A 27949-nucleotide genomic window follows, 5' to 3' on the forward strand; every position below is an offset into this window, starting at 1 on the left:
CACAACACACTAAGATGAAATAGCATCATCTGAGGAGGATGGTTTTGGTGGATCGGGCAACACCATCAACGGTGCTCGTCCAGCAGTGATGCACTATTATACATTCCCCTAAGTCAGCTGTTAGAGTATGTCATAATTTATTACAGTCTGGACTGTGTGTATGGTGAACCCTTCACACGTTATCATTGACATCTCAGTGCATGGCTACTAGATGTCAGTGATGCAGCAAACTATGCAAGTGATATGTTAAATGGCATAATGTTGTCTTTCCAGATGAATCAGGCTTCTGTTTAGGCAGAAATGGTGCTAGGATACATGTCCATAGAAAGCAGAAGTGTCTAGAAGAGTGTTTTCATATCTCTCATCTAGGGTGCCATTAGATATGAAATAAATCACTGTTGATGAGAGTCAGATCATCACAACGAGTGCTACTTACGTTAAAGCTGGTTTGTTCTTCCACATTTTCAAGGCTTTCCCAGGACCATATTTCAGTAGGACAATGCCAGACCACATACTGCAGCATCAACGTGCCTTTTTCTATGAAACAACATACCAATACTACCCTGGCCTGGAAGATTATTCAGTGGTCACCCATTTAAAAAAGTATGACAAGGGACCCCCACGAGTACGAGGTCGCGAATGGCCAATGGTACTGAATGCGTTCGAAGTCCCATCAATCGTCTACACAGCATGCGCAGTATTGGCTTCTAATGGCAAGAGGGGGCGGTAGGTATCCGAAAGTGAACAGAGCGTGAGGCTACTATAAGACGCAGTTAAACGTCACAGTCAACACGTACATCACAACAGTGCTATACTACTAGTAGTATTCATATTAACCAGTGCAATGGCAACCATAAACAAACCAAACATTGCATTATATCTACTGCAACAGTTGAGGATATTGACAGTCCGTCAGAAAGGAACCCAAGACTTTTCGCAGAGTGAGAAGGAAGTGGCCGATGACATATTAGCGTTTCTGCAAGATGGGTCAGTGGAATGTGTGCTGTCATGTACTCTTGACTATGTGGACACTGAACATGAGGACTGCACTGATTACAATACGGGTGAAAGTGATATAGAAATAATGTCCAGGCAAGTAGTTCATCGTCCATGTTGGATCCGCAACTCCCGGCTCCAGTAAAGCGTAGTAAGAAACAATTGTCCAGCAAGTGGGTACAAGACATAATTACATACATGAATGACCATCCATAACATAGTAAAAAAAAAAAAAAAAAGTAACAGATTTCGAATAAGACTGCAGCAATATGACCATGTGGTGCATAAGAAAAAACTATGGTACTTCAAGGGACGACAAGGCAAACCTGTTGAAAAAAATGTTTGCACGATTCAAGGACACTCGAAACAAGTTCGATGATGTGCATGATAGTGACCTACTATGTTATGAGCATCAAATTGCACAGGTTACAGTGACTTCAAGAGGTGTAGTGGCCGAGCTGAGTGGCTCAGACGGTTAAGGCGCTGGCCTTCTAACCCCAACTTGGCAGGTTCGATCCTGGCTCAGTCCGGTGGTATTTGAAGGTGCTCAAATACGACAGCCCCGTGTCGGTAGATTTACTGGCACGTAAAAGAACTCCTGCGGGACTAAATTCCGGCACCTCGGCGTCTCCGAAGACCTTAAAATGTAGTTAGTAGGACGTATAAAAATTAGCATTATTATTATCATTAGAGGTGTAGTGGATGGTTGCACAACTTCAAACGAGCTACAGCACAGGATGGCGCAAAACAACAAAATTCGAAACAAAGCGGTAACTTCATGATGCACAGCAAATTGTAAAATTGGCTCTAGCATTTGTAGATGAGGTTTAGTACGGAATTTCTTTTCAGCACCGACCGATCAGAATTTGACGTGGAAATGCATACGAAAGGCACCTTGGCAGTTAGAGATACCAAGAGAATTTTAGCACGAGTAACGAACCTCAATGCCTTAATGCATTCGCCTACAATTATTGTGCCTTCTGTTCGTCTGGATGGCAAAATTGGCTGGGAAGTTATTTATTGTGCAGCGAGAAATTGGAGATTGTCTGCCTCCAACGATTCTGTCGTGTGTCAAGAACCTAGCAAGGGTGTTAGGGAATGTTTACACCTCAGCAAGCAAGAGTGGGAAAATGGGCTTACCAGAACTACAGCCATGATATGAACACTGCTTTTGGCTCATAGACGGTGCAAATAACTTGCTGATGCTTGACTGCTTGTCTGCCTATGAAAGTCATATTGTGTTACAGGAAACCATCCCTCCTGGAAAGCGTGTGACATTACAATTCATACCACCCGGGAACATGGGACAAATTCAACCTATGGATGTATTTTTTTGTGCCTGCAAAACATAAAGGACAGCCAGTTTTGCAATAAACTGCAAAACAGACTGATTTGCATTCAGTTGCATGCCATCACTTTCCATCGGTTTGTCACCACGTTATATCAATATGATTATCTATGCATTCTGTAAGAGTGGATACCTAGCTGATCGTCCCAAGGTGTTTGCCTTTGATCTTCCCGACGCTAACTTTTGTGATCACTGTAGCATGTTATTTTTCATTCAGTGCTCATGGTGCAAGTTAAAGATTTCTTTTGAACATTTTGTGAACGTCGACGTCCATTTTGTAAAGTGTAACACATACATTTCATAGAACATTCATCTCTGCACAGCCCGGACACTCATTTGCTGTCGCCCTCGTATGCACATGGTGCGTCATTAGCAGCTGATATTGTTCCTTTTCTCAATAGTTAATACAACACTTTCAAATGCCCCTTACTAGACCTCACACCCGTGGCAGTTCCTTGAGAGACATATTCGAATTACTAGGACAGTGTACGATTGTCTACCAGCAAATCCTGATAAGCCTTGGATGTGTACAATCGGTTGGCTATCACAGGACATTATTTTGTAGATTATTTATTTTAAAGCTTGGCAATTTAGCAGGTGATAGATTACAGAAATTTCCAATCTTTCCAGGATTAAAAAAGCCTCAGACTCACTGTAAAAAAAAAAAAAAAAAAAAAAAAAAAAAAGGTCCTTAAGTTAACAAACAGAAAGGTTAATACCAAGACATTTAATAAGAATAACGAATGCTCAGTGAACACATATTATGGACATTTGTAGTTAAGGCCATTGTTTATGCAATATTGTCCCCCACATTACAGAGTAACTCAGAAGAAATGCATCTCCCATTCATTCACTCCTGATACTGTGTGAATACAATTCTATTAGACTCCTTTTAAGTCATCACAGACCAATCTCCCAAGAATGTTCTCAATAGGCATAGGAAATCTTTTGAATTATTTCTCATAGCAACCATAGTCTTTAATCAGCTAACTCTTCAAAGTTTAGGCTTTCATTGAAGATTTAATTCACCTTAAAGTTTTAATAATGAAAGTTCAACTGTTAAAAACTCTTTGTGTCAATGCTTTCATCGTACTGTCTCTTCCACATTACTAAAATAAACACAATATTTTTCTAGTTCTTTAAATAAGAAAGATGAAGTATGAACTTCATCAATTCTGACTTTCATCAGACTGATGTGGTCTTGTGAGGCGTTTAGCTCCTCGATTGGGAGGACCTTTGGGCTTATCAAATTTAGGCCGATATAAATTCTTCTTTGGGTGCAACTCATTTTGAAGGTATTCTTCGGTTAATTCGGACCCTGAGTCGATCTCCAACTGTAAAGAAAAGGAGTATTACATTATTATTATTATTATTATTATTATTATTATTATTATTATTATTATTATTATTATTATTATTATTATTTCAATGACCAGCAGAAAAATGGAAATTAAAAAATTCCATTTTTTGGTACATAAGCATGTTTTAGAGATAAATTGTTAGTTACAATTAGTTACAATTTTCAGGAAAAGCAGCCATAATTTGAACAGTTAAAAAAAAAAAAAAAAATCAGAAAAATTTCATTTTTCTTCACACAAAAACAGATACACCACTTTCACACAAGCACTAAAACACAGGTGTTGCAGCTGGCTTACCAAATGAGGAAAAAAATATGTCATGAAATTATTTTTCTCACAAAAAGCTTAATTAATATTCACATTACAATGTGACATGCTTAATATCAATCAAAATATGTAGCAATAAACCTTAAAATAACAATCATAGAGAAAAGGCTGTCACCAGTATCTCACTAAATATACTTGGTTCATTCAGTGTTACATTCACTTACACCACTCTCAACAACAAACGGAGCGTTCCAAACCACACTGATCGCACTTGTCCACTGTTGTGTCATTATATGTGGGTACATCTACAATAGGCCTACTTGCAGTTTCCATTCAACTCGTGGCATCATCTTCATTATTACTGCTGCTATTTTCACTGTGATACAAACACACATTCTGATCAATATCCATATTATCACTACAAGTATCCAACAGGCAGTCTTTGATTTGCTTTAGAGCTATCAGGATATTAGGACAAATACCAGTCATGCTTATGAGATGGCTTGGCCACTCGTCAGTATGTACACTACACAGAAACAGTACGAAGCAAAATCATTATTTGTGAGGAAAGCTGTGCTTGTATGAATGAAGGCCTGCAATTGAACATTTCATTTAACTCTTCCCATCAGGTGGCCAAATAATTGGTGACAGAGGGCTCTAAGAGTTCAACTTGTCGAAGTATCTTAGGGTCCTAATAATTCTGAGCGAGGGGTGCTTGTCAAAGTAAGATGAGGGTTTACAGTAAAAAATGAAATGGCATATGGCTTTAAGTGCCGGGAGTGTCCAAGGACAAGTTCGGCTCGCCAGGTGCAGGTCTTTTGATTTGACATCCGTCGGCGACCTGCGCATCGTGATGAGGATGAAATGATGATGAAGACGACACATACACCCAGCCCCCGTGCCAGCGAAATTAACCAATGATGGTTGAAATTCCCGACCCTGCCAGGAATCGAACCCGGAACTCATGTGGCCAAAGGCCAGCACACTAACCACTTGGCCATGGAATGGGTTACAGTCATTGGGGTATACTGCCCACAAGGTCCTTTATCAGATGCTGAAGAATGAAATTCCAATCTTCACTCAGAACGTTCTTAACCTCTCAGCGTGGTACAACTTCCGCTACCAGGGTACCCTGTGCTGCGGGAGGAGTACAGCTCCAAGCGTACTATGAGTACAGGCTTTCAGTTAATCGAGCGAAAATGACAAGCGGTTCAATGAATTTTTCTGAAATGTTCAGTTTTTTATGAGTGTATAAACACACAAAGAGCATTATTTACTGGAAATACCTAGGTCATTTCCCTTGGAAGAATACCTCAGGAGGAATCTTCTGATGCTTTCAAATCGAACAAGAGATATGGCTGAACCAAGTAGCTAGAACCCATTTGTTTTTTCGGTTTTTCAGTAGTAAGACCTCAGTTCAGGTTCCTGTACTATGCTCATTAACATACACAATGCATAAACTACATACATTTCCTCCACAGTAACCGGTAAACATTCATTTACCCTCGATCAGAACAGAAATAACATACCGTGTGACTGCATATGATGTTGAGCATAAATATCTGTGTATTCTACTATCATCTTTACGAAATCGACACTAGAAAACAACTGAAAATTTCACACAGGATATAAGCATTTCTTTGCAGCATTCTGAGACCCATAATCTGCCGTAAAGATTTCCCTTTGCCCTCTGAAATTATCCATGTCTTCTCACACAAACCCATCATCAATAACATTACGGCCGATATTTTCCCGTGTATCAAAAGCGTCATCAATGTCACGATCACTACTTTCACTCTCAAATTCTATATCTAAGTCCTTGTTTAACGAAACCAAACTTTCTGTACCATCATTCGGTAAAACATCGTTAATTTTTGAATTAGTGATCACAAGAAAACGTTTAGCTGCCATGATGTCAACAACAGAACTTGTTGGTTTTACAGGCACGATATATCATACCTAGTATAGATAAGAAATGTGTTTTTCCACCATTCAATACACAATTTATTTTAATAGATTAAACTAGTACCGGTTTCAGCTCTTTAACGGCCATCATAAGCTAGTACATGATTTGTTTTAGCCATTAGACAATACACAAGTTATTGTATTAGGCATCCGGATGTCTAATGGGGGATGGAAATGTATACAATAGCATATAATTAAAATATCAGTAGTCAGGGTAAAAAGTTACAAATTAGAACATGAGTATGTAAAACATATTAAAACACAAAGGCCACAATATATAACATTTAAAAAGTTTCAACACATTAAAATGGTACGTATAGGTAGACACTTGTTAAAATTTTCAATTCATGCTATATAGATTCCATTCTTCTGTCCTCTGTGCAGTTCCTTTGCTTCTAAGTTATGTTGATTTTAGCTGCGTAAGGTAATCTTCGAGAACATTCTGAAACTGGTGTACATTCCTGTTAAACAAACAATCAAAATAATAGAATCTAACCTAAAAAACAATAGCAACTTGAGCACCTTAGAAATAAACGAATTCATAAACTTACTTGAATTCGCCATAACTATTTCAGATTTCACGATACCATTTATCAGCAACAAGGCCTACCTATGGGGTCTCCTTCCTCCGGAATATTAGCAGAAATATATATAGATAACTTAGAACACACGTCAATGAAAGAAATAGATAATATACATTTTTGGTGCAGATTTGTTGACGATGTCTTCGTAGTTTTACATAATAGATCCACTGACGTACAAACTATACTAGACAAGCTTAACACTCTACATCCCCAAATTAAATTCACCAAAGAAACCGAAAATAACCGTACACTAAATTACCTAGACTTAACAATAACCAGACACGACAACCACTTATCTTACAAGATCTACAGGAAACCCACACACACCTCAAATACCATAAAAAATGACTCCATTCATCCCAATACACAAAAAAGAGCAGCCTATTATAGTATGATTTATAGAGCCTTTAACATCCCAATGACAACAGAAGACCAAAACAATGAATTGAAGTTAATCCACGACATAGCTAAACATAACGGATACAGCAAAGAAATTGTCAACAAAATCATTCACAAAATAAAATCACAACCTAAAACTAAATTAGCAAAAACAGCCAAACCCAAAAAAGACTATGCCCTATTTACCTTTAACAACACCCACATATATACTATAACTAATATTTTCAAGAAGCACAACATAAAAACAGCATTCAAAACCACACACAATAGTACCAACATTATACATAACACTAAAACAGTCAATAATAACAATAAATACAACCAATCAGGTGTCTACCGTATCAAATGTAACAACTGTGACATAAGTTACATAGGACGTACAGGCAGAAACTTCACCATCCGCTAAAATGAACATATAAATGCAGTAAAACATAACCATTTCTCATCAATAGGCCAACATGTAGAAGAATCCAAGCATAGTTTCACAAACATCAATAACGACATGACGATACTAAATATAAACTCCAAGGGCCCCCTGCTCAACATAACCGAAGATTTCTACATTTCTTTAAACCAATACGCCAACCCCAATCATAACATTACTGAAAAAACCAGCATCATATTTGACAAAGCCATTCCGACATTAAAGAATGATTACCTCAAAATAGTAAACATACGCTCTAACAAACCAACGAATCACAAGCCTGACCCCGCCCCTACTTCTCCAACGGCCACTCCTTCTTCCCCTCCACCTACATTCCCCTCCACAGCTAATATGAGCCCCAGACGCACTCGCAGTAGAACACAACAAGCCTTCAAACACATCGGCACAAGACTTCCACAACAACTATAGTAAGTACTCTTTCCATACACACACTAGGCATTCCTTCATACACACACTACCGGCATACTTATATCACCTTATCTTTACAGACTACAACAACAAACGTAGACGAGAGAGGTGTTGCCACCAACTACTTCTAAATACAAGCTCGAGACCTGGCGTTTGCTATATTGAAACTTGCCATAGTATATCACAAGTTGGGATATATAACACAACAAAATTTCTTCATGACAAAGGCCCATATCAATAAGACGTACACCAGTTTCAGAATGTTCTCGAAGATTACCTTACGCAGCTAAAATCAACATAACTTAGAAGCAAAGGAACTGCACAGAGGACAGAAGAATGGAATCTAAATAGCATGAATTGAAAATTTTAACAAGTGTCTACCTATACGTACCATTTTAATGTGTTGAAACTTTTTAAATGTTATATATTGTGGCCTGTGTGTTTTAATATGTTTTACATACTCATGTTCTAATTTGTAACTTTTTACCCTGACTACTGATATTTTAATTATATGCTATTGTATACATTTCCATCCCCCATTAGACATCCGGATGCCTAATACAATAACAACTTGTGAATTGTCTAATGGCTAAAACAAATCATGTACTAGCTGATGATGGCCGTTAAAGAGCCGAAACTGGTACTAGTTTAATCTATTAAAATAAATTGTGTATTGAATGGTGGAAAAACACATTTCTTATCTATACTTTGAATCTGTCAATACGGAAAATGAAATTTATAAATAATAATATCATACCTAATCGATAAGAACCCGCTCGATAGGTATACGCATCAAATGAAAGATTGATGTTTCGTCTATACATACATCTTATTACATTCGTAATAGTTCAAGAACTATTCGCTAGATAGAAGCACAAAGCAGAAGCTGCTATGCGCATGCAATGCACATCACCCTGCGACAGAGAGCACTGAGGAGTCTGCGTGCAATGTACAGCACTCCATGTTGAGTGGTTAACTTGCTAGAGGAAAATAATCTATATATATAAAATAAGAATTTTGTCTGTACATTGCTCAGAATTTTAAAAGGATGGCATTTATGTATCAGTCACATCCACAGTAACGAGGAAATGCACCAAAGCTCTGGAGAAGAGGATTCTGCAGTCAACATACAAGACCAAGAAAATGATATTAAGGGTATGTTTGCTGAAATATTATTAGAATTAAGAAATCTGAGAAAACAAAGACGACTTCCAACAAGAAACAAGAGAAGAAATTTTACGCATAAAGAACGAAATCGGAAAAAAGGATGAATACTATGAAAAAGTAAACGATGCCTTAGAACAGAAAATCACCAATGCAAACAACAAAACACAAGAAAAGATAAACGCACTAACAGAAAGAATAAATATTCTAGAAGAACGAGAAGAACAGAGGGCAAAAAGAGAAACAATATACAAGAGTAAAGAACTATCTTGTGAAGAAGGCAGAAAAGACGAACTGAAGGACAAAATCAATAAAATAATAGACAGAGTAGAAGCAGGAGTGACAGCAAGTAATACAACCTACGTGGGCAAGCACAAAAATAATAGAGGGATAGTGAAGGTCAGTTTTGAACACTTTTCTGACAAATTAAAAATTGTCAAAAACAAACACAGACTAAGGGGACATAGATGATGACCTCACCAGAAATGAGAGAGCAATCCAAGCATCACTCAGACAGAAAGCTAAGGAAGAAAGGGACAAGGGTAACAGTGATGTGAGGGTGGGTTACCGGAAAATAATGCTGAACGGCCAGTGGATACACTGGAATGATATGAATAAAAAAACGGGGGAAAGTAAAATTGCAAACCTCAGAGCACAAACAGTCAACACGCAACCAGGACGAATTAATACTAGCTACGTTGAACGTTAGAACCCTAAGAACTGAAGACAAGGAACTGGAACTCCAAAATACACTCAAGAACATAAAATTCGATATTCTGGGCCTCAGCGAAGTCAGACAATACGGCGAAGATATAATAGAAAAAGAAAATGGCAACATTTTTAGATACATAGGAGAAACAAGAGGACAAAAAGGCGTAGGTTTCATAATTAAAAGCCATTTGAAACAGAATACACAGAAAATAAGAGGAATCTCAGAGAGGATCATGGTATTATCCCTAAAAATAACAAACATCAAAATCACAATAATCCAGGTATACGCACCCACAGAGGCAAGCACAGAAGAAGAGATCGAAGAATTCTACACGCTTCTAGAAGACACTCTAACAGACTACAAAGCACACCGAACATTCGTAATTGGTGACCTCAACAGCAAAGTAGGGAAAAAGGAATACGAAGACGAAGAACCCATGGGACTTTATGGATATGGAACAAGAAATGAAAGGGGAGACAGACTCATACAGTTTGCACTAGGACAAAGATTAAAAATTGTAAACACCTTCTACAAGAAACACCCGGAAAGTAAATGGACGTGGATCGCTCCGAATGGAAAAACCAAAAATGAAATAGACTACATCCTAGCTGATAGCCTAGAAGTTGTAAAAGACATCCAAGTAATCAATGGTCTAAAATTTGATACAGACCACAGAATGGTCCGACTTAAAATGAGAATAAAGAAGGAAAAGAGACGCTACTTCAACAAGACGACCCCAAACCCCGAAAGTACAGATCGAACAGAATACACAAAAGCACTACAACACAACCTCCAAGAGCTTAGTCAACAAACAGACCAGAAGGCACAACAATATTATACAGAGCTCGTAAACCGCATATCCCTCTCAGTCAAGCAATCTTCGACACCGGGAAACAGAAGAAGAAATAGAATAAAATTAAAGGATAGTACTAAAAGACTGATCGAAGAAAGAGAACATCTGAAACCACAAGCCAAAGAAAATGAGCGCACAAAGCTGGAATATACAAAAATCAATAAACAAACGAAAAGGGAAATCCGAAAAGACATCAGAGACCACAACATGGAAGTAGTCAAAGAAATCATGGAAAATACAAAATCAATGAAGAAGATTCGAAAGGAATTAACTCCGGACAAACATTGGATACTGGGAGTGAAAGACAGTAATGGTAAAAGACAAGCCAAGAGAGAACAGATAGTGACACAAGCGACAGAATTCTACAGGAAATTATATACAAGAAATTCCCAAAATGGCACACAGTGTCATAAGATGCCAAAAGAGGACATTGAGGAAGGAATACCACCCATTCTTCCCGGTGAAGTAAGAGCAGCCATAAGGGAAGCAAAGAATAAAAAATCCCCAGGGAAAGATGGAATCTACAATGAATTCCTGAAATGGGGTGAAGAAGACATAACCCCATTCATCACTACGCTATTTAACAAGATACTCGAATCAGAAGACATACCAAGGGAGTGGAAACAAAGCACCATCATACTTCTGCACAAAAAAGGAGCCAAAGACGATATCAATAACTACAGACCTATCAACCTAATTGTAAATTTTTACAAACTCTTCATGAAGATCCTAACTAAGAGAATGGCGAAGACACTAGATGAACAACAGCCAGTGACACAAGCAGGATTTAGAACAAATTACAGTACATCAGACCACCTACAAGCAGTGAATCAACTGATCGAGAAAACACAAGAATTCAATCTGGATGTATATATAGCATTTGTGGACTACAGTAAAGCATTCGACTCTGTGGAACGGGAATACGTTTTAGAAGCACTGAGCAAACAAGGGATCCAGAACAAATACATCAGACTCCTGGATAAACTCTACGAAGGCAGCGAGGCCAGAATAAAAACAGAAAGAGAAGGAAAGAACATCAAGATAGAAAGAGGAGTTAAGCAAGGGGACCCTCTCCCACCAAAATTATTCACGTGCTTACTGGAGAATCAGTTCAGAAAACTAGATTGGGAAAACAAATACGGCATCAAAATAGATGGAGCAAGACTAACGCACTTACGATTTGCAGACGACATCGTATTGGTGGCAGAGTCGGCAACGGAGCTAGAACAAATGATAATAGAATTAGACAACATCAGCAAAGAAGCAGGCCTGACAATGAATCCAAGAAAAACAAAATTGATGACTAATGCACTGGAAACTCCAGTTAGCGTAAACGGAGAAATACTGGAATATGTAGAGGAATGTGTATACCTTGGCCAGAACATATCATTCTCAAACTGTTCAGAAAAAGAGGCCAAACGGCGAATAGGACAAGCATGGAAGAGGTTCTGGCCTCTAAAGTTCATACTGACAGACAAGACTCAGAAACTCACCCTTAAAGCTGAAGTCCTAGAAAGATGTGCGATACCAGTCCTACTATATGGATGCCAAACCTGGGCGCTAACACTAAAACAAAGGAAAATGATCCAGATATGCCAGCGCAAAATGGAAAGAAAAATACTCCAGGTCTCATTGAGAGACAGAATACGGAACGAAGATACACGAAGGAGAACCGGCATGAAAGACGCTCTGACGACAGCCGATCAGCTAAAGTGGAAATGGGGAGGACACGTAGCGAGACTGGAGCAAAATCGATGGACCTACAAAATGACAATGTGGGATCCCAGACAAGGAAGACGGAACGTGGGAAGGCAAAGAACTAGATGGGCAGACTGGTTTGTGAGATGGGGAGGAAAACAATGGACAAGAACAGCAAAGATAAGGCAAGAGTGGAAAGAGCTGGGAAAAATTGTGTGCAGAGATCACTGACCTTACGGGATACACCTTTGCTCAAGCCCTGTGATAACATAGGTCGATCAAGACACATATTATAGATATTGTGCAGCAGTGAAATATGCAACAGTGCACTTCCGCAAAAAGACCTGGAGATCACCTCTCTAATCACTATGGCATAATACAGTAAAATTGATAAAAAGAGGTTTTTATGAAGTGGTGAATATAAAATTATCATCCTCGCGTACACTGCGGAAAGAAGCCGAGCAAGTGTAAAATATGTTGAAGTACGCTCTCAGGACAGAGACGAAGAATACAACATACAACTGTACGCTTCGACGAAGAGGATACCGTGATGGTCATCTTCTGTGCACTTGGGAGAATAGCAAGACGAATGTCAAACAGACAGATGTTTGCATGCAGTAGTGATTTGATAACTCATCACGTAACACATAGTGGAAGGAGGATATGCACTTGGAATGTACGTCAGGAGAATTTCAACGGAGGATAAGGTCAAGAAATTACAAGAAACGTCTACAACATTCGGAGAAGAAGCTATGCAAGAACGAAGAGTGCAAGTTAACGCTTTTACCTAGAAACAACCTGAACCCTCCCTGGGATAAAAGTGTACACGTGTCATTAATGCAACAGTGCGTTTTCGCGAATTGTTGTTCCAGAAAAACACAATTGCATTCACCCGGGGGTGAGACTACACAAGTGTACAATATGCGGTAATACGTTATCATGAAAAACTACAGATTAACCAATATAATAATGCTCTTCAGGAATTGCTCACCTGATGAGCTAAACTTAGCACTGTCCCTGCATTGAAGGAGGCCATAGCCCTTAGGGGATTCATACGGCTAATTTATTTATTTATTTATTTCTGTCTGTCTGTCTGTCTGTATGTATGTACATGCATCACGAGAAAACAGCTGAAGAGAATTTAATGAAAATCGATATGCAAAGTTGGGGAATAAGCCGCTACAATCTAGGCCATAAATAATTGTATTCACCCTGAGTGAAATGGTAGTTTAGGGGAAGGCCTAAAATTTAACTATCAAATATTTGTTATTAGAGGTCGTATCGATAAATACTATATAACCACAGTTATATAATATTAAATTTCCGATCATTTACGTCTTATACATTGTTACCGTACCAGCTATGATCACAAAGATATTCATGAATTTGGATTTATGTTACTAAGTCCATATCAGCGCCGAGTCACGAGAAAATGGGTGAACAGAATTTAATGAAAATTGGTATGTAAAGTCGGAGAATAAGGAACTACAGTCTACGCTATAAATAATTTTTCAAATCACACAGTCGAAAGAAAACTAAATGTGAAGGCCTACAATATAGAAAGCTGATAACATTGATCAACAATAACATCACATTGACCATTGTTTGTTGTGATGTGCTTTGTGTCTTCTGTTGCCACTCATCTCCGGTAGATAGGATTACTGCTGCGTACCGAGTATTTTTTAAATTTGCTTTACATCACACTGACACAGATAGGTCTTATGGCGATGATGGGATAGGAAAGGGCTAGGAGTGTGAAGGAAGTGACCTTGGGCTTAATTAAGGTACAGTTCCAGCATTTGCCTGGTGTGAAACCATCTTCAGTGCTGCTGAAAGTGGGGTTCGAATCCACTATCTCCCGGATGCAAGTTCACAGCTGCACACCCCTAACCACACAGCCAACTCGCCCGGTTGTACAGAGTGTAACATCCTATCTGAATATTAACGGCAAGTAGCTGGGGAGTTAGATAACTTTCTTCTTTAGCATGCCATTCCACTAGTTCGTAAATTTTCTGATACTACTGGTACATAACACACTGGTTCATCATAGAATTCGAGCTATTCAATCCCTACTCTGAGGCACCGATTGGAAAGAGCACCATGCATACTTAACGGAATAACGGCAGAGGAGTGTTCACGACAGTCTGCGGCCTGGTCATTCCAGCTCTGGAACTTTGGACTGTTAGATTAACACCGTAGTACTGTTTGTTAAAAGTGATAAAATGTGCAGTTTTTCATTTGATTATTTTATACGATAACATTGCTTTTAATCGCTACATTCCTACTGACGTTTTTGTAATGACCTACGTTGACTTCAGTTAGGAAAACCACAAAGTCAGTCTTTCTGAGAATCCTGTAGCGAAGCACGGGTACATCAGCTAGTATGTTAATATGTTAACATAGGTTAACGCTGAGCTGGTATATACCATGCATGTTCTACGAAGGAACTGCACATGTCAATGCACCATGAAAGTCATTTATACATTATACAGACTGGCATTAGCACACATATGCTAGAAGTTTTCTCTGATTACCAGTGTAAACAGCACCACTTGGTCTACTGGGATCTCCTCGATGTTCACTTCTTGACAAAATACAATCGGTTGAGAACGTCCAAGCCCTAAGGACAAGCTTGACTGCAAGGAAGGAGTACATTACCGTAGATATTTCGTGGCTAGCTATTACATAGTTTCATCTATACTTTACTAATAAAATAGGTTTCCTTTTGTTAGTTCATAGGAAAGGGCTAAAAGAGGGAGGGAAGCGGCCAATGGCCTCAATTAACGTACACCCCTAGCATTTTCCTGGCGCAAAAAGAGGCAGCCAACTTACAGAAAACCATCATCAGGGCTGCCGGCAGTGGGGTTCAAACCCACTATCTCAAACTTTGATGACATTTGAGGAACTATTTCAAAAGTAGTTCTTATTGGTGAGGTGTTGAGCCATCTTACATTATTATAGTTTAATTAAAGCTTTGATTTAATCCCAAGTAAGGTTAATTATATTTTTCCTTAAAGGCCTTCACACTGAGCTGATCTCGATAACTGCAGTCACTTAAGTGCTGCCAGTATCCAGTAATCGGGAGATAGTGGGTTCGAACCCCACTGTCGGCAGCCCTGAAAATGGTTTTCCGTGGTTTCCCATTTTCACCCCAAGCAAATGCTGGGGCTGTACCTTAATTAAGACCACGGCTGCTTCCTTCCCATTCCTAGGCCTTTCCTATCCCATCGTCGCCATAAGACCCATCTGTGTCGGTGCGAGGTAAAGCAGAAAAAAGAAAAAAAGGCCTTCACAAGACCTCTTTCCCTTGTGAGCTGCCTACAAAGATATTTGGAGCTTTAAATCAAAATTGTTTCATGCTGTACATAATAATAATGTTATTGATTTAACATCCCACTAATTACATTTACAGCCTTTGGAGATGTGGTATTATGCTGTGTTTGTGGATGCACTGGGATGGACAACCTGTCAAGTTGAGAGGGGCTTAAGTGACAGTGGTTCATATGCAATGTGTGCAGTCATGATCATTTGCCTGGTTATCGATTTTAGTACAGCAGTCCAAGATGGCTTGAGTGCCTTCGAGTATTCCCTGAAAGAGTACTAGTCAAATCTTGAAATTAGTTACAAAGTAAACTTGTAGTATACCAATTACATTGCTGGATGTGGGTTAGTACAATTTAATAGAAGGGAAAATGCTGTGCCAGACCATTCTCTGGCTGTTATTGTTTATAAGGGCGATTTTATTTGACGGAAATAAACATGACACGAGAACACGTTCACTTCCTTGTGTAAATTACTTTATTGTCACTCTAAGTCACAACATACAATTATACACACTAGCAAGTGACACTTCAACAATTAATAGCAGAGTACCCTGAAGTCGATTCTGACAAGTACAGATAACAGACTCGCGCACTATAACATACGCTCTCTAGAACTCACTGACCTCGGAGCCCAACAGTCACTCCGAGTCCAACACTTCACTCCCTCACTGACTGACAGCTCAATATGTATACTGTTCGATCAACCGTCTAGAATTATCGATTTCTGGAAGGGTTCTTACAACACTCTAAATGGAACACACTCGAAACATCGATCGACCAGCTAGGCTAATGGAGTACTTGAGTAATGGATCCAGCTTGAACTTTTGTTTACTGTTTACCAATACACATGGAAATCTCTCCAACATTCGTAATGTCTCTACATGTATCTGGATAATAAACCTTACAGTAAGTTTCCAGAAACCTTCATGTATACCAAAGTATAGTAGAATAAACCTAATATATGAACATTATAGTGTTTTCTACAGCTTTCGACTATATAGATTTTGAGGTTAAACTTTTACACAATACGTACTTGAGGTTATATGAATTTATAATACATATTTACAGGGAAGTCATGTATTGGCCATATTTAAAATTTAATAAAAGATAATTTAGCATTTAATAAAACATAATTAAAATATATTAAACATAATAATTGAAGGTTTTACACCAGTTAGGCTGCAGCACCTACGACACTGTAGAGCTGCAGCATGTTGTGTTGCAGGCATCTTGTTTTCACCAACAGAGGTGGAGAATGGATTTTCAATGTCTTTGATGTTTGAGACTGATTGAAGTAGAAAGTTTGGTTGACAGGCCCTATACAGGGTGGCTGTGCAGTACTTCAACTTACTCGACAGGAGTAGTCTGGACTGCCAACTGTATGTGTGTGCATACATTTTTCATTATTTTATTAAAAATCTGAGAACCAGCCAAGATAGTATTCAAATGATGTGATACAGACACCAATCAGTAGTGATGGGCAGTCTGAGATGGGGTATCAAGATTTCTTGAGACTAGAGAAAGCACCTGTTTCTCATGAGAAACGTTGAGCAATCTCTAGTGTGTTATCCCGCACTGTGCGGCAAGCAATGTGTCGTAGACCTACAGGTAGACGGAGCTGAATGTTGTTTGTGCAAAGTATGCAAACAGCCAACCACGGGCCTACTCCATTCTGTAAATACGCGTCAACAAGCAACTAGGCTGTTCATTTCTACCAAAGCCTATTATTGGCGCAGTATAATTATAAAGGATACGCATTCTGGCATTGTACGCAGTGGTAAGTAGGCTTAAGGACAGAAACCGACAGCTGTTGTAGGTGTACATCGTGATCACTCAAAATTAATCAAACCCCACATTCAATATCCATTTGACCAGTGCTTGTGTTTGCCGACATTATGGTGACGAAGGAAAAAAAATCCTTACAATGTTGTAGAGTATTGGCATCATAATTAGGTACTTCAATATAAGATGGTGCAACATGTAATTGTATGCGACAACTTTACGACGATGTCTGAAATGCAATGCAAGTCGTGGACGTGGGATTATTTTGAAGAGATGCCACATAGCACTGTCTGTTGTGTTGTTTGTTCAAAAGAAGTAAAATACATCATCATCAGAAATACTTCTGGGATGATTCGGCACTTATAAATACGTAATATCACTGAAGGGATTTCGTCACAGAGAACACCTCCGGCCCAGTCTGCATCACAAGAAGCTACAACAATTGTGAGGTATCCAGGTAGGTGTAAATCCTAATCTACAGTTGCACCAATAAAAAATTAAAAGGAAGGTCCACTTATTCAATACTATTTAATATGTCAAATTACTTATACATGGGACCGATTTCGGCCCCAGTATGGGTCATCTTCAGCCATAGACTAAAACTGCCAATATATAGCACAAATACAATCAAATTAACACTTTAAAAAAATATTATGTACATATTACAAATTATTTTGCATATTAGGCAAAAATCTCTCAGTCTATAATACAATTAATTTAAAGTCCACTAGTCTAATTTTGTCATCTGTGACATTGCCGTTGCTATTAATCTAAAATGATCAATCTTAATAAGTAACCCCTGTATATGTACAATTAAAATATTAAAATTGGAGCCGAGCTGTTACACTGGCGTTTAAAGTTAAAATAACCGTCTTGTGTGCTTAGTTGGTAAAAGTCTGCCATGCTGAATAACATAACAGTGAGAGTTGTGTCAAATGCGACACAGCTGTGTTTGGACGAAGGATGTTGTTTCACTTTACTGTATATAATAATTTTTCTATAAAATGCAAAAACTACTACCTTTAGTTTTATTTTCGACAGTGATGATATATGTATGTATGTTTAGTCATCAGCCCCAAGGCTGGTTGGATCCTCAACAGTTCCGCCATGAGCTGTCATAGATGGCCTAGGCATCACTGAAGAGGCGTACTAGGGAAATGAGGAGTGAGGTAGTTTCCCATTGCTTTCCTCACCGAGCCAGAAGTTGCTATTACATATCAGTCTGCCAAGCCCACTGAAATGCATGCACCAACCGACCCTATGATCAATATTTTCACACCATTCATAGCAGGGACTGGCTGCGTAAGGAATGGCATTACTAGCATCGCTCATACCTCAGTCACTCTCATTTTGTCAAAGCCAAGGATAAGACAGAGACAGATCAATGAAAGTAACAAAATTGCTTTAGCCCATACCAGAAGACTTAGTGCACTGTAAACACTAGGTCCTGCCAGAAAAGGCATGTGATGATATATAATACCAATATAAATGGTCCGTTATTGAACATTATAAATTTTCCAGCTAACTCATTCCTGGTTGCCAGCGTTTCGCCCCGTGTGCTAGGCTGGGCTCATCAGTTGGTACCTAGCACACCTACCAAGAGTGATGGCTAGTAGTGCATACCGTGGAGGCCACTGCGTAGGCTAATTGTAGCCACCGGCAGTGCCAATGCACTATGAGAGACTTTGTCCCATTACCAAAAATTGATGCCTGCTTGGCCATCAGATGATATAGATGTTGATTCCCATAGGGAATCTGAAATATTTGTTCTGAATGCCATGCGTCTTGGTAGGTGTGCTAGGTACCAACTGATGAGCCCAGCCTAGCACACGGGGGCGAAACGCTGGCAACCAGGAATGAGTTAGCTGGAAAATTTATAATGTCCAATAACGGACCTTTTATATTGGTATTATAAATTTACTCATTCGGAACAAATATTTCAGATTCCCTATGGGAATCAACATCTATATTATCTGATGGCCAAGCAGGCATCAATTTCATCAATTTTTGGTAATGGGACAAAGTCTCTCATAGTGCATTGGCACTGCCGGTGGCTACAATTAGCCTACGCAGTGGCCTTCACGGTATGCACTACTAGCCATGCGTCTTGGTAGGTGTGCTAGGTACCAACTGATGAGCCCAGCCTAGCACACGGGGGCGAAACGCTGGCAACCAGGAATGAGTTAGCTGGAAAATGTATAATCTCCAATAACGGACCATTTATATTGGTATTATAAATTTACTCATTCGGAACAAATATTTCAGATTCCCTACGGGAATCAACATCTATATCGAGTGATGATATATATCAAATATTTAATATTTTTAAGAAGTATGATCATAGAATAATAGCCTACAAAACTAATAATAATAATGCTGTCATTTTCCATAACACACATTCAGTCAACAAACAGAATAAGTTTTCAAAAGCAGGATTGTATAAATTCAAATATACTGGTCAAACAGGTAGAAGTTTTTTAACATTCCACTTGGAACATGTCAATGCCAGAAAATATAACATGTTCTCTGCTATGGGTTACCATATGCAGCATTTAAATCATGAATTTACATCTATTGAACAAAATTTGGGAATACTTTAAGTAGCCAACATGGGTGCTTCACTCACATTATGGAAACTTGTTTCATCCACCTGGATCAATATGCAAATCCAAACATTAATCTTAACCCGTTCCGCTACAGTGATGGGTACAACCGTCAAAAGTTCCGCATTCATTAGCATGCAATGACGTGTCTAACCGTCACCGTGTACTCAAGTCGGAAATACGCCTGTCTGACCATTGATTTCTTTCGATTGTGATGATGTACTTTAGAATTACGTTCCTAGATAGTGCTAGCCTGTTACATGCCAATGTTATTATCCGAAGGCCATTTCATCAATGTATATTTTTCTTCTAAAGTTGGTCCTCTTGTTCATGAAATGAATGGTACTGAGCAAGATGTGTAAGCATCATGAAGAGGAATTCTGCAATGTCTTCTTGATAGTGATGATGAAGATAACTCAGAATTACCTGATAGTAGTTTTAGCAGTGATAGTGCATCTGAGAATTGTTATTCCACTCATGAAAACTATAGTGAGGATGAAAATAACTCCGTAGGTAACCTCACCAAATCAAACAACAGGAACTGAAATTTGGCAATAATGTTCTGAAAGGCAATGCAGGTATGTAAAAGGACGCAGGAAATTGTATTTCTACTTGCTGGATGTGACATTGTAGATTTCTAGCTGGATACATAACATGCTGAGCGCGAGAAAAAAAGAGAATGAGATTCTCATCATTCCGAGTCAACACTGCACAGCAAATTCTGGAAAATGTCACAGTTCCTGATTATACCATTAATGTTCATCTCAGATTGCACACCATTGAGACTACAGGGAAGGCACTGGGGTCATTTTCCTGAGAAAATTGCTCCTACAGCAAGTAAATCAGCCCCATCAAGGTGATATAAAGTCTGTTTTGAGAATGAAATCCAGAAGGAATCTCGCTTCGAGTGCAACAAATGCAAAGTTGACCTCCACGTGGAAGGATGTTTCAAGGTGTACCATACATTAAAAGACTTCAATTAATTGTAGGAAGTTAATCTGTAACCCAAAATGTTATCAGTTTGATGCAATATGCTTTTGTAACCATTTTAGCATCCATAACTTAAAAAGTAAAAAACAATTGCATTCCAATGTACATTTTTCAAAGAAAATAATTGCATGGCAACAGGTTAATGAAATCTCGGAAAATTCTAACATCCTATATGATACAATAATTCCGATTCATAATAAATGCAGTTTGAACAAAAATCAAAACCCCCATTCCTTTGAAAAAGACCCTACCAGTGAAAATGAAGAAACCTACAACCTGTTTTCCAGTCACTGACCGGGTCAGGGATGTAATGAATGAAGCAGATATAGGCTGTTAGTACGATGGGGTCGCCACTCCCAAAGTGATTTATTAATAAATGATATATGCTATGAAATGAGAATGGAGAGTGTTGCTGGAATGAAAGATGACAGGGAAAACTGGAGTACCCAGAGAAAAACCTGTCCCACCTCCGCTTTGTCCCGCACAAATCTCACATGGAGTGACCGGGATTTGAACCACGGTATCCAGCGGTGAGAGGCCGACGCGCTGCCGTCTGAGCCATGAGGCTCCACCCTACCAATAAGATCCAGAAAAATCTTAAATCCTTACTCAAAAAGAAACTTTGTTCTCAGTGAACAAGAAACTAATAAACTTATTAACATGAATCCCAAATAACCCACAGCCAGAGCTCTTCTGAAAATCCATAAGAATAACATCCCAATGAGACCTATTATCAACTTCAGACCCAGTCCTATGTATGAAATATCTCAATTTGTTCAAAAGTTTCTTAAGAAACATTATGTCTACCTTGCGAGGAAAGCAATCACGAACACAGCAGATTTCTGTGAGGTCACTAAGAATTTGGAAATTCAACCATATCACTCTAGTTTTGTTCAGTATCAGGAATATGTATCCCAAAATCCTAGTGAATGATACCACTTCTATTATAGAAAACTATTTTTAAAAACATAGCAAGTTAAGCAATTATGAAATAGAAGAGTTCATAACTATAGTAAAATTTATTTTCAGCAACAATTATTTTTTCTTTAATGGTACCATTTATCAAAAAAAGGGTTTGCCGATGGGCGTCCCAGTCCCTGGCATAATGGCAGAAATGTACCTGGACCATCTAGAACATTCCAACATTAATGGAGCTGACAGCATTTTTTATTGGGTGAGGTAATGTACCCTGGTGGGGGTGTCAGCTGCGTCATTCAATTAGAATTATTTATTAAGGAATATACTTCATATTCGCTAAGCAATAATATCTTACATTATATACTGTAGGCCTACTAGCTAGTTCGGAAGGTATTGTAAAACCTACACAGACTTCTGTCTCCACTAGAGATTATGAAACACAATGGCCAGCAAAATTAGTATTCCCAGAAATTACTGTCAAGTTGGAAAGAGAAGGGGATGGTTATTTTCCAGTGAACGGAAAATCCCGAGCCTGAGGGCCAAGTGATATTTAGAACAAGGAAATTACGGCTTGCAAGATTCTTGGAAATGACGTCGGGGAAAGTCCAAGGCTGGAGGCGGGTGTGAAGCTGGCAGTTGTTATTTAAAAGGAAAAACATGAGATTTCAAACTCCTGCTTAGCTATGGACCAATAGTAAAATTCACCGGGGAGAAGCAGTCATGCCAACATCATATTATAAGAAGCGCTATAAAAAGTAACCTCGCTGATTAAATTTATAAGGAAAAACTGAATACAGATTCATAATCAGGAGAATTTTAGAAACATGACCAAACGTTAAAAGTTATTAATTAATGAATATTTACTATCATAATTATTAGAAATCAGTGACGCTATTCGCTGATTGGTTGAAGGCAAGGGATTCCACAAATGGCGCGTATTTACATGCCAAGAATACAGGAGCTAAATTCACAATTATATTAATTACTAGCGATCGAAATGAGTCGAGATTTGACACAGAGGCAAAAATCATATAATCACATCAGTGGATCCCAAGTTTAAGCCACCGGCAGGTCTGCATATAGTCAAATGGGGAAACTGGAACTGCTCACTCTAATGTGACCTCTCGTAAACTCGGAGAGGGGATGAACTTACTTAAATAGCAGGTCAGGGCGACTGATGGGACACTTGGTAAAAGTTTGTCGAGCAGTTACTACGCCAGTGCACGTAGACAGACTTGTAAAAGTTTATTTGAGCCGTTACTACGCTCGTTAGCACAGTGATCCAGTATGTGAAGTAGTACGCGTGAAGGACTTGAACATTCAACAGTATCGTGAGTTCGAATACTGGAGAAAGTTACGAGTAGTTGCCTACAGACAAATCGATAGAAATGTATAAACATTTACGGAACTAATTAAATATAAACCTACGGGTAGAAGTGATATATCTAGGGAACAGTGCATAATACACGAGAACGGTCGCGGTTGTTCAGCATAATTAGACGCCAGTGAACAGTCGATTACAAACTGATACCTGGTCAGCCAAGTAAATGTAAGCTGGCAGAAATACGAATGTTCACGGAAGTGCCAGATCGAAACTTGAGTGCTTGCCGAGCTGTTAAAGGTGATACCGGTGTATAACGCGTTCCTTAGTGCCGGGAAGGAATGAAGAACGTATGTTTACATTAAGCGGGCCCGATAGAAGGCCAGCAGTGTAAAAATTCATTTGTTAAAATTATAGTGTAAAATCTTCCAAGTTTTATTTGTTCTTCTACAGTTTAAAATTTTAGCTTAGTCCACAGGAGTTTTAATATTCCATTATCTCGCTCCAACCTAAAAAAAGAACTAGACACTATCAGGACAATTGCTCTTTCTAATGTGTACAACAAAAAGTTCACAGACCAAATTATATCTAAAATCCAAAACAAACCTAAAGTTACTCTTATTAAAGAAAAGAAACAAAAGGACAATTTTTCAGTTTCTACCTTCAACAGCGATTCTGTTTACCAAGTAACAAACATATTTAAAAAACATGGGGTAAAAATAGCATTCAAAACAACCAACAACAATTGTTCTCATTTCCACAATCCAAGGACCGTGAATAAATCTGACAAATTTGGCAAATCAGGCATCTACAGATTACAGTGCCAAACTTGTACAGCAAGCTACATTGGACAGACAGGACGGAGCTTTAACACCAGGTACACCGAACACACTAATGCAGTTAAACATAACAGATATTCAGCCATGGGTCTACACACGCACGAATCCAATCATAAATTTTCCGACATAGACAAAGACCTGCAAATTATTGAAACCATGGAAAAGGGACCCCTACTCAATATCAAAGAAATGTTTTACATATCGTTAGACCAACAAGTTAATTTTAATCATAATCTGAACGAATCCACAAAAAAAAAAAAAACTTTATGAGGCCATTCATCCCCTCATCATCAAGACATATCTAGACAGAATGGCTCAACATAAAAGCACTTCCCCTCTCTCACACACCCCCTCCATACCTCAACCAACCCAAAGCAAGCCACACCCCTTCCCCCCCACCTCTACCCGCCCCCTCTCCTAGCCCCCCCCCAAAAAAAAAAAAAAAAACCACACACACACACAGAGAGTTAAACAGATCGCAACCCACTCTTCTAACGGCTGGTCAGCACGAGCGGGTACAGAGTAAGTAATACACATACAACAGTTTCTCATTCTTTCTTTCTTTTTTCCTCAGACACCTTCAATGCACGTTTCCATAAGCCATGGCCATACCATCGCCATTCGACATCAACAATAGTCGAAGACAGTTAGAATTGCATTAGCAAGTGTTCCATAATGAAGGATGTTCCCCCAGCTCTTCAACCAACTTAAATCTACTAAGTTTATTCCATCTATCCTAAAACACCTCCTCTGCGAACCATGTGACCTTGCCGCGGTGGGGAGGCTTGCGTGTCCCAATGATGCAGATAGCCGAGCCGCAGGTGCAACCATATCGGATGGGTATCTGTTGAGAGACCAGACTAACGAATGGTTCATCGAAAGGGGGGTAGCAGCCTTTCGGTTGTTGCAAGGGCGGCAGTCTAGATGATTGACTGATACGGCCTTGTAATAATACTCAATATGGCTTAGCTGTGTTGATACTGCTACACGGCTGAAAGCAACGGGAAACTACAGCCGTAACCACCTCCCGAGGACATGCAGCTCTCTCTGTATGAAAGATGTACTGATGATGGCTTCCTCCCGGGTAAAATATTCCGGAGGTAAACTAGTCCCCCATTCGGATCTCCGGGTGGGGACTACACGAGAGGGGGCGATCATCAGGAAGATGGATACTGACATTCTGCGAGTCGGAGCGTGGAATGTTAGGAGTTTGAATCGTTGTGGTAGGTTAGAGAATCTGAAAAGGGAGATGGATAGGCTAAATTTAGATGTAGTTGGTATAAGTGAAGTACGTTGGCAGGAAGAACAGGATTTTTGGTCAGGCGACTACCGAATTATCAACACGAAATCAAACAGGGGCAATGCAGGAGTTGGTTTAATAATGAATAAGAAAATAGGGCAGCGGATAAGCTACTACGACCAGCATAGTGAAAGAATTATTGTCGCCAAGATAGACACCAAACCAATGCCCACCACAATAGTGCAGGTCTATATGCCTACTAGTTCAGCGGATGATGAAGAAATTGAAAGAATATATGAGGAGATAGAAGCTTTAATACAATATGTCAAAGGTGATGAGAATCTAATTGTGATGGGAGACTGGAACGCAGTGGTAGGCCAAGGAAGAGAAGGTAGCACAGTAGGAGAATTTGGATTGGGACAAAGGAACGAAAGAGGAAGTCGGCTGGTTGAATTCTGCACTGACTATAATTTAGTCCTCGCCAATACTTGGTTCAAACACCACAAACGACGGCTGTATACGTGGACGAGACCTGGAGACACTGGAAGGTATCAAATAGACTTCATTATGATTAGGCAGAGATTCAGAAACCAGGTGTTGGATTGCAAAACTTTCCCAGGAGCAGACGTGGACTCTGACCACAACTTGTTGGTCATGAAATGCCATCTGAAGTTGAAGAAATTGAAGAAAGGAAAGAATGCAAAAAGATGGGATCTAGACAAGTTGAAAGAAAAGAGTGTGATGGATCGTTTCAAGGAACATGTTGCACAAGGACTAAATGAAAAGGCCGAAAGAAACACAGTAGAGGAAGAGTGGAGAGTCATGAAAAATGAAGTCAGTAGGGCTGCTGAAGAAATGTTAGGAAGGAAGAAAAGATCAACTAAGAATCAGTGGATAACTCAGGAGATACTAGACCTGATTGATGAACGACGAAAATACAAGAATGCTAGAAATGAAGAGGGCAGAAAAGAATACAGGCGATTAATGAATCAAGTGGATAGAAAGTGCAAGGTAGCTAAGGAAGAATGGCTGAAGGAGAAGTGCAAGGATGTTGAAGGCTGTATGGTCCTGGGAAAGGTAGATGCTGCATACAGGAAAATCAAGGAAACCTTTGGAGAAAGGAAATCTAGGTGCATGAATATTAAGAGCTCAGATGGAAAGCCACTTCTAGGGAAAGAAGACAAAGCAGAAAGATGGCAGGAGCATATCCAACAGTTGTATCAAGGTAACGATGTAGATAATTTCGTTCTGGAACATGAAGAGGCTGTTGATGCTGATGAAATGGGAGACCCAATTTTGAGGTCAGAGTTTGACAGAGCTGTGAGTGACCTAAATAGGAACAAGGCACCTGGAATTGATGATATTCCCTCTGAATTACTGACTGCCTTAGGAGAAACCAGCAGGGTAAGGTTATTTCATTTAGTGTGCAAGATGTATGAGACAGGAGAAGTCCCATCCGATTTTCGGCAGAATGTTGTTATACCTATTCCCAAGGAAGCCGGTGCTGACAGGTGTGAAAACTACCGCACTATTAGTTTAGTATCTCATGCCTGCAAAATTTTAACACGTATTATTTACAGAAGAATGGAAAAACAAGTTGAAGGTGAGTTGGGGGAAGATCAATTTGGCTTCAGAAGAAATGTAGGAACACGTGAAGCAATCCTGACTTTACGTCTGATCTTAGAGGATCGAATCAAGAAGGACAAGCCCACGTACATGGCATTCGTAGATCTAGAAAAGGCATTCGATAATGTTGATTGGACCAGGCTATTTATGATTCTGAAGATGATAGGGATCAGATACCGAGAACGAAGAATTATCTACAACCTGTATAAAAATCAGTCTGCAGTGATAAGAATCGAGGGCTTTGAAAAAGAAGCAGCAATCCAGAAAGGAGTGAGGCAAGGCTGCAGTTTGTCCCCTCTCCTTTTCAATGTTTACATAGAACAGGCAGTAAAGGAAATCAAAGAGAAATTTGGAAAGGGAATCACAGTCCAAGGAGAGGAAATCAAAACCTTGAGATTTGCCGATGATATTGTTATTTTATCTGAGACTGCAGAAGATCTCGAGAAGTTGCTGAATGGTATGGATGAAGTCTTAGGTAAGGAGTACAAGATGAAAATAAATAAGTCCAAAACAAAAGTAATGGAGTGCAGTCGAACGAAGGCAGGTGATATAGGAAATATTAGATTAGGAAACGAAGTCTTAAAGGAAGTAGATGAATATTGTTACTTGGGTAGTAAAATAACCAACGATGGCAGAAGTAAGGAGGACATAAAATGCAGACTAGCACAAGCAAGGAAGAGCTTTCTTAAGAAAAGAAATTTGCTCACTTCAAACATTGATATCGGAATTAGAAAGATGTTTTTGAAGACTTTTGTGTGGAGCGTGGCATTGTATGGAAGTGAAACATGGACGATAACTAGCTCAGAAAGAAAGAGAATAGAAGCTTTTGAAATGTGGTGTTATAGAAGAATGCTGAAGGTGAGATGGATAGATCGAATCACGAATGAAGAGATACTGAATCGAATTGGTGAGAGGAGATCGATTTGGCTAAATTTGACGAGAAGAAGAGATAGAATGATAGGACACATCTTAAGACACCCAGGACTTGTTCAGTTGGTTTTTGAAGGAAGTGTAGGTGGCAAGAACGGTAGGGGTAGACCAAGGTATGAATATGATAAACAGATTAGAGCAGATGTAGGATGCAATAGTTACGTAGAAATGAAAAGGTTA

The 27949-nt window shown here is 39.1% G+C and overlaps 1 protein-coding gene across 1 annotated transcript in view; it reads right to left on the reverse strand.

Annotated features, from left to right (window-relative positions):
- Nucleotides 1-3095: 3095 nt before the first annotated feature.
- twf (twinfilin actin binding protein) overlaps nt 3096-27949 on the reverse strand; it is a 207339-nt gene continuing 182485 nt past the window's right edge. Inside the window, exon 8 of the mRNA XM_067140456.2 lies at nt 3096-3678. Coding sequence (XP_066996557.2) covers nt 3514-3678 — 165 coding nt within the window. The 3' untranslated portion in view covers nt 3096-3513. The remainder of the gene's footprint in view (nt 3679-27949) is intronic.

The sequence above is a fragment of the Anabrus simplex genome, chromosome 2 (genome assembly GCF_040414725.1).
Source record: "Anabrus simplex isolate iqAnaSimp1 chromosome 2, ASM4041472v1, whole genome shotgun sequence".
Lineage (NCBI taxonomy): Eukaryota > Metazoa > Arthropoda > Insecta > Orthoptera > Tettigoniidae > Anabrus > Anabrus simplex.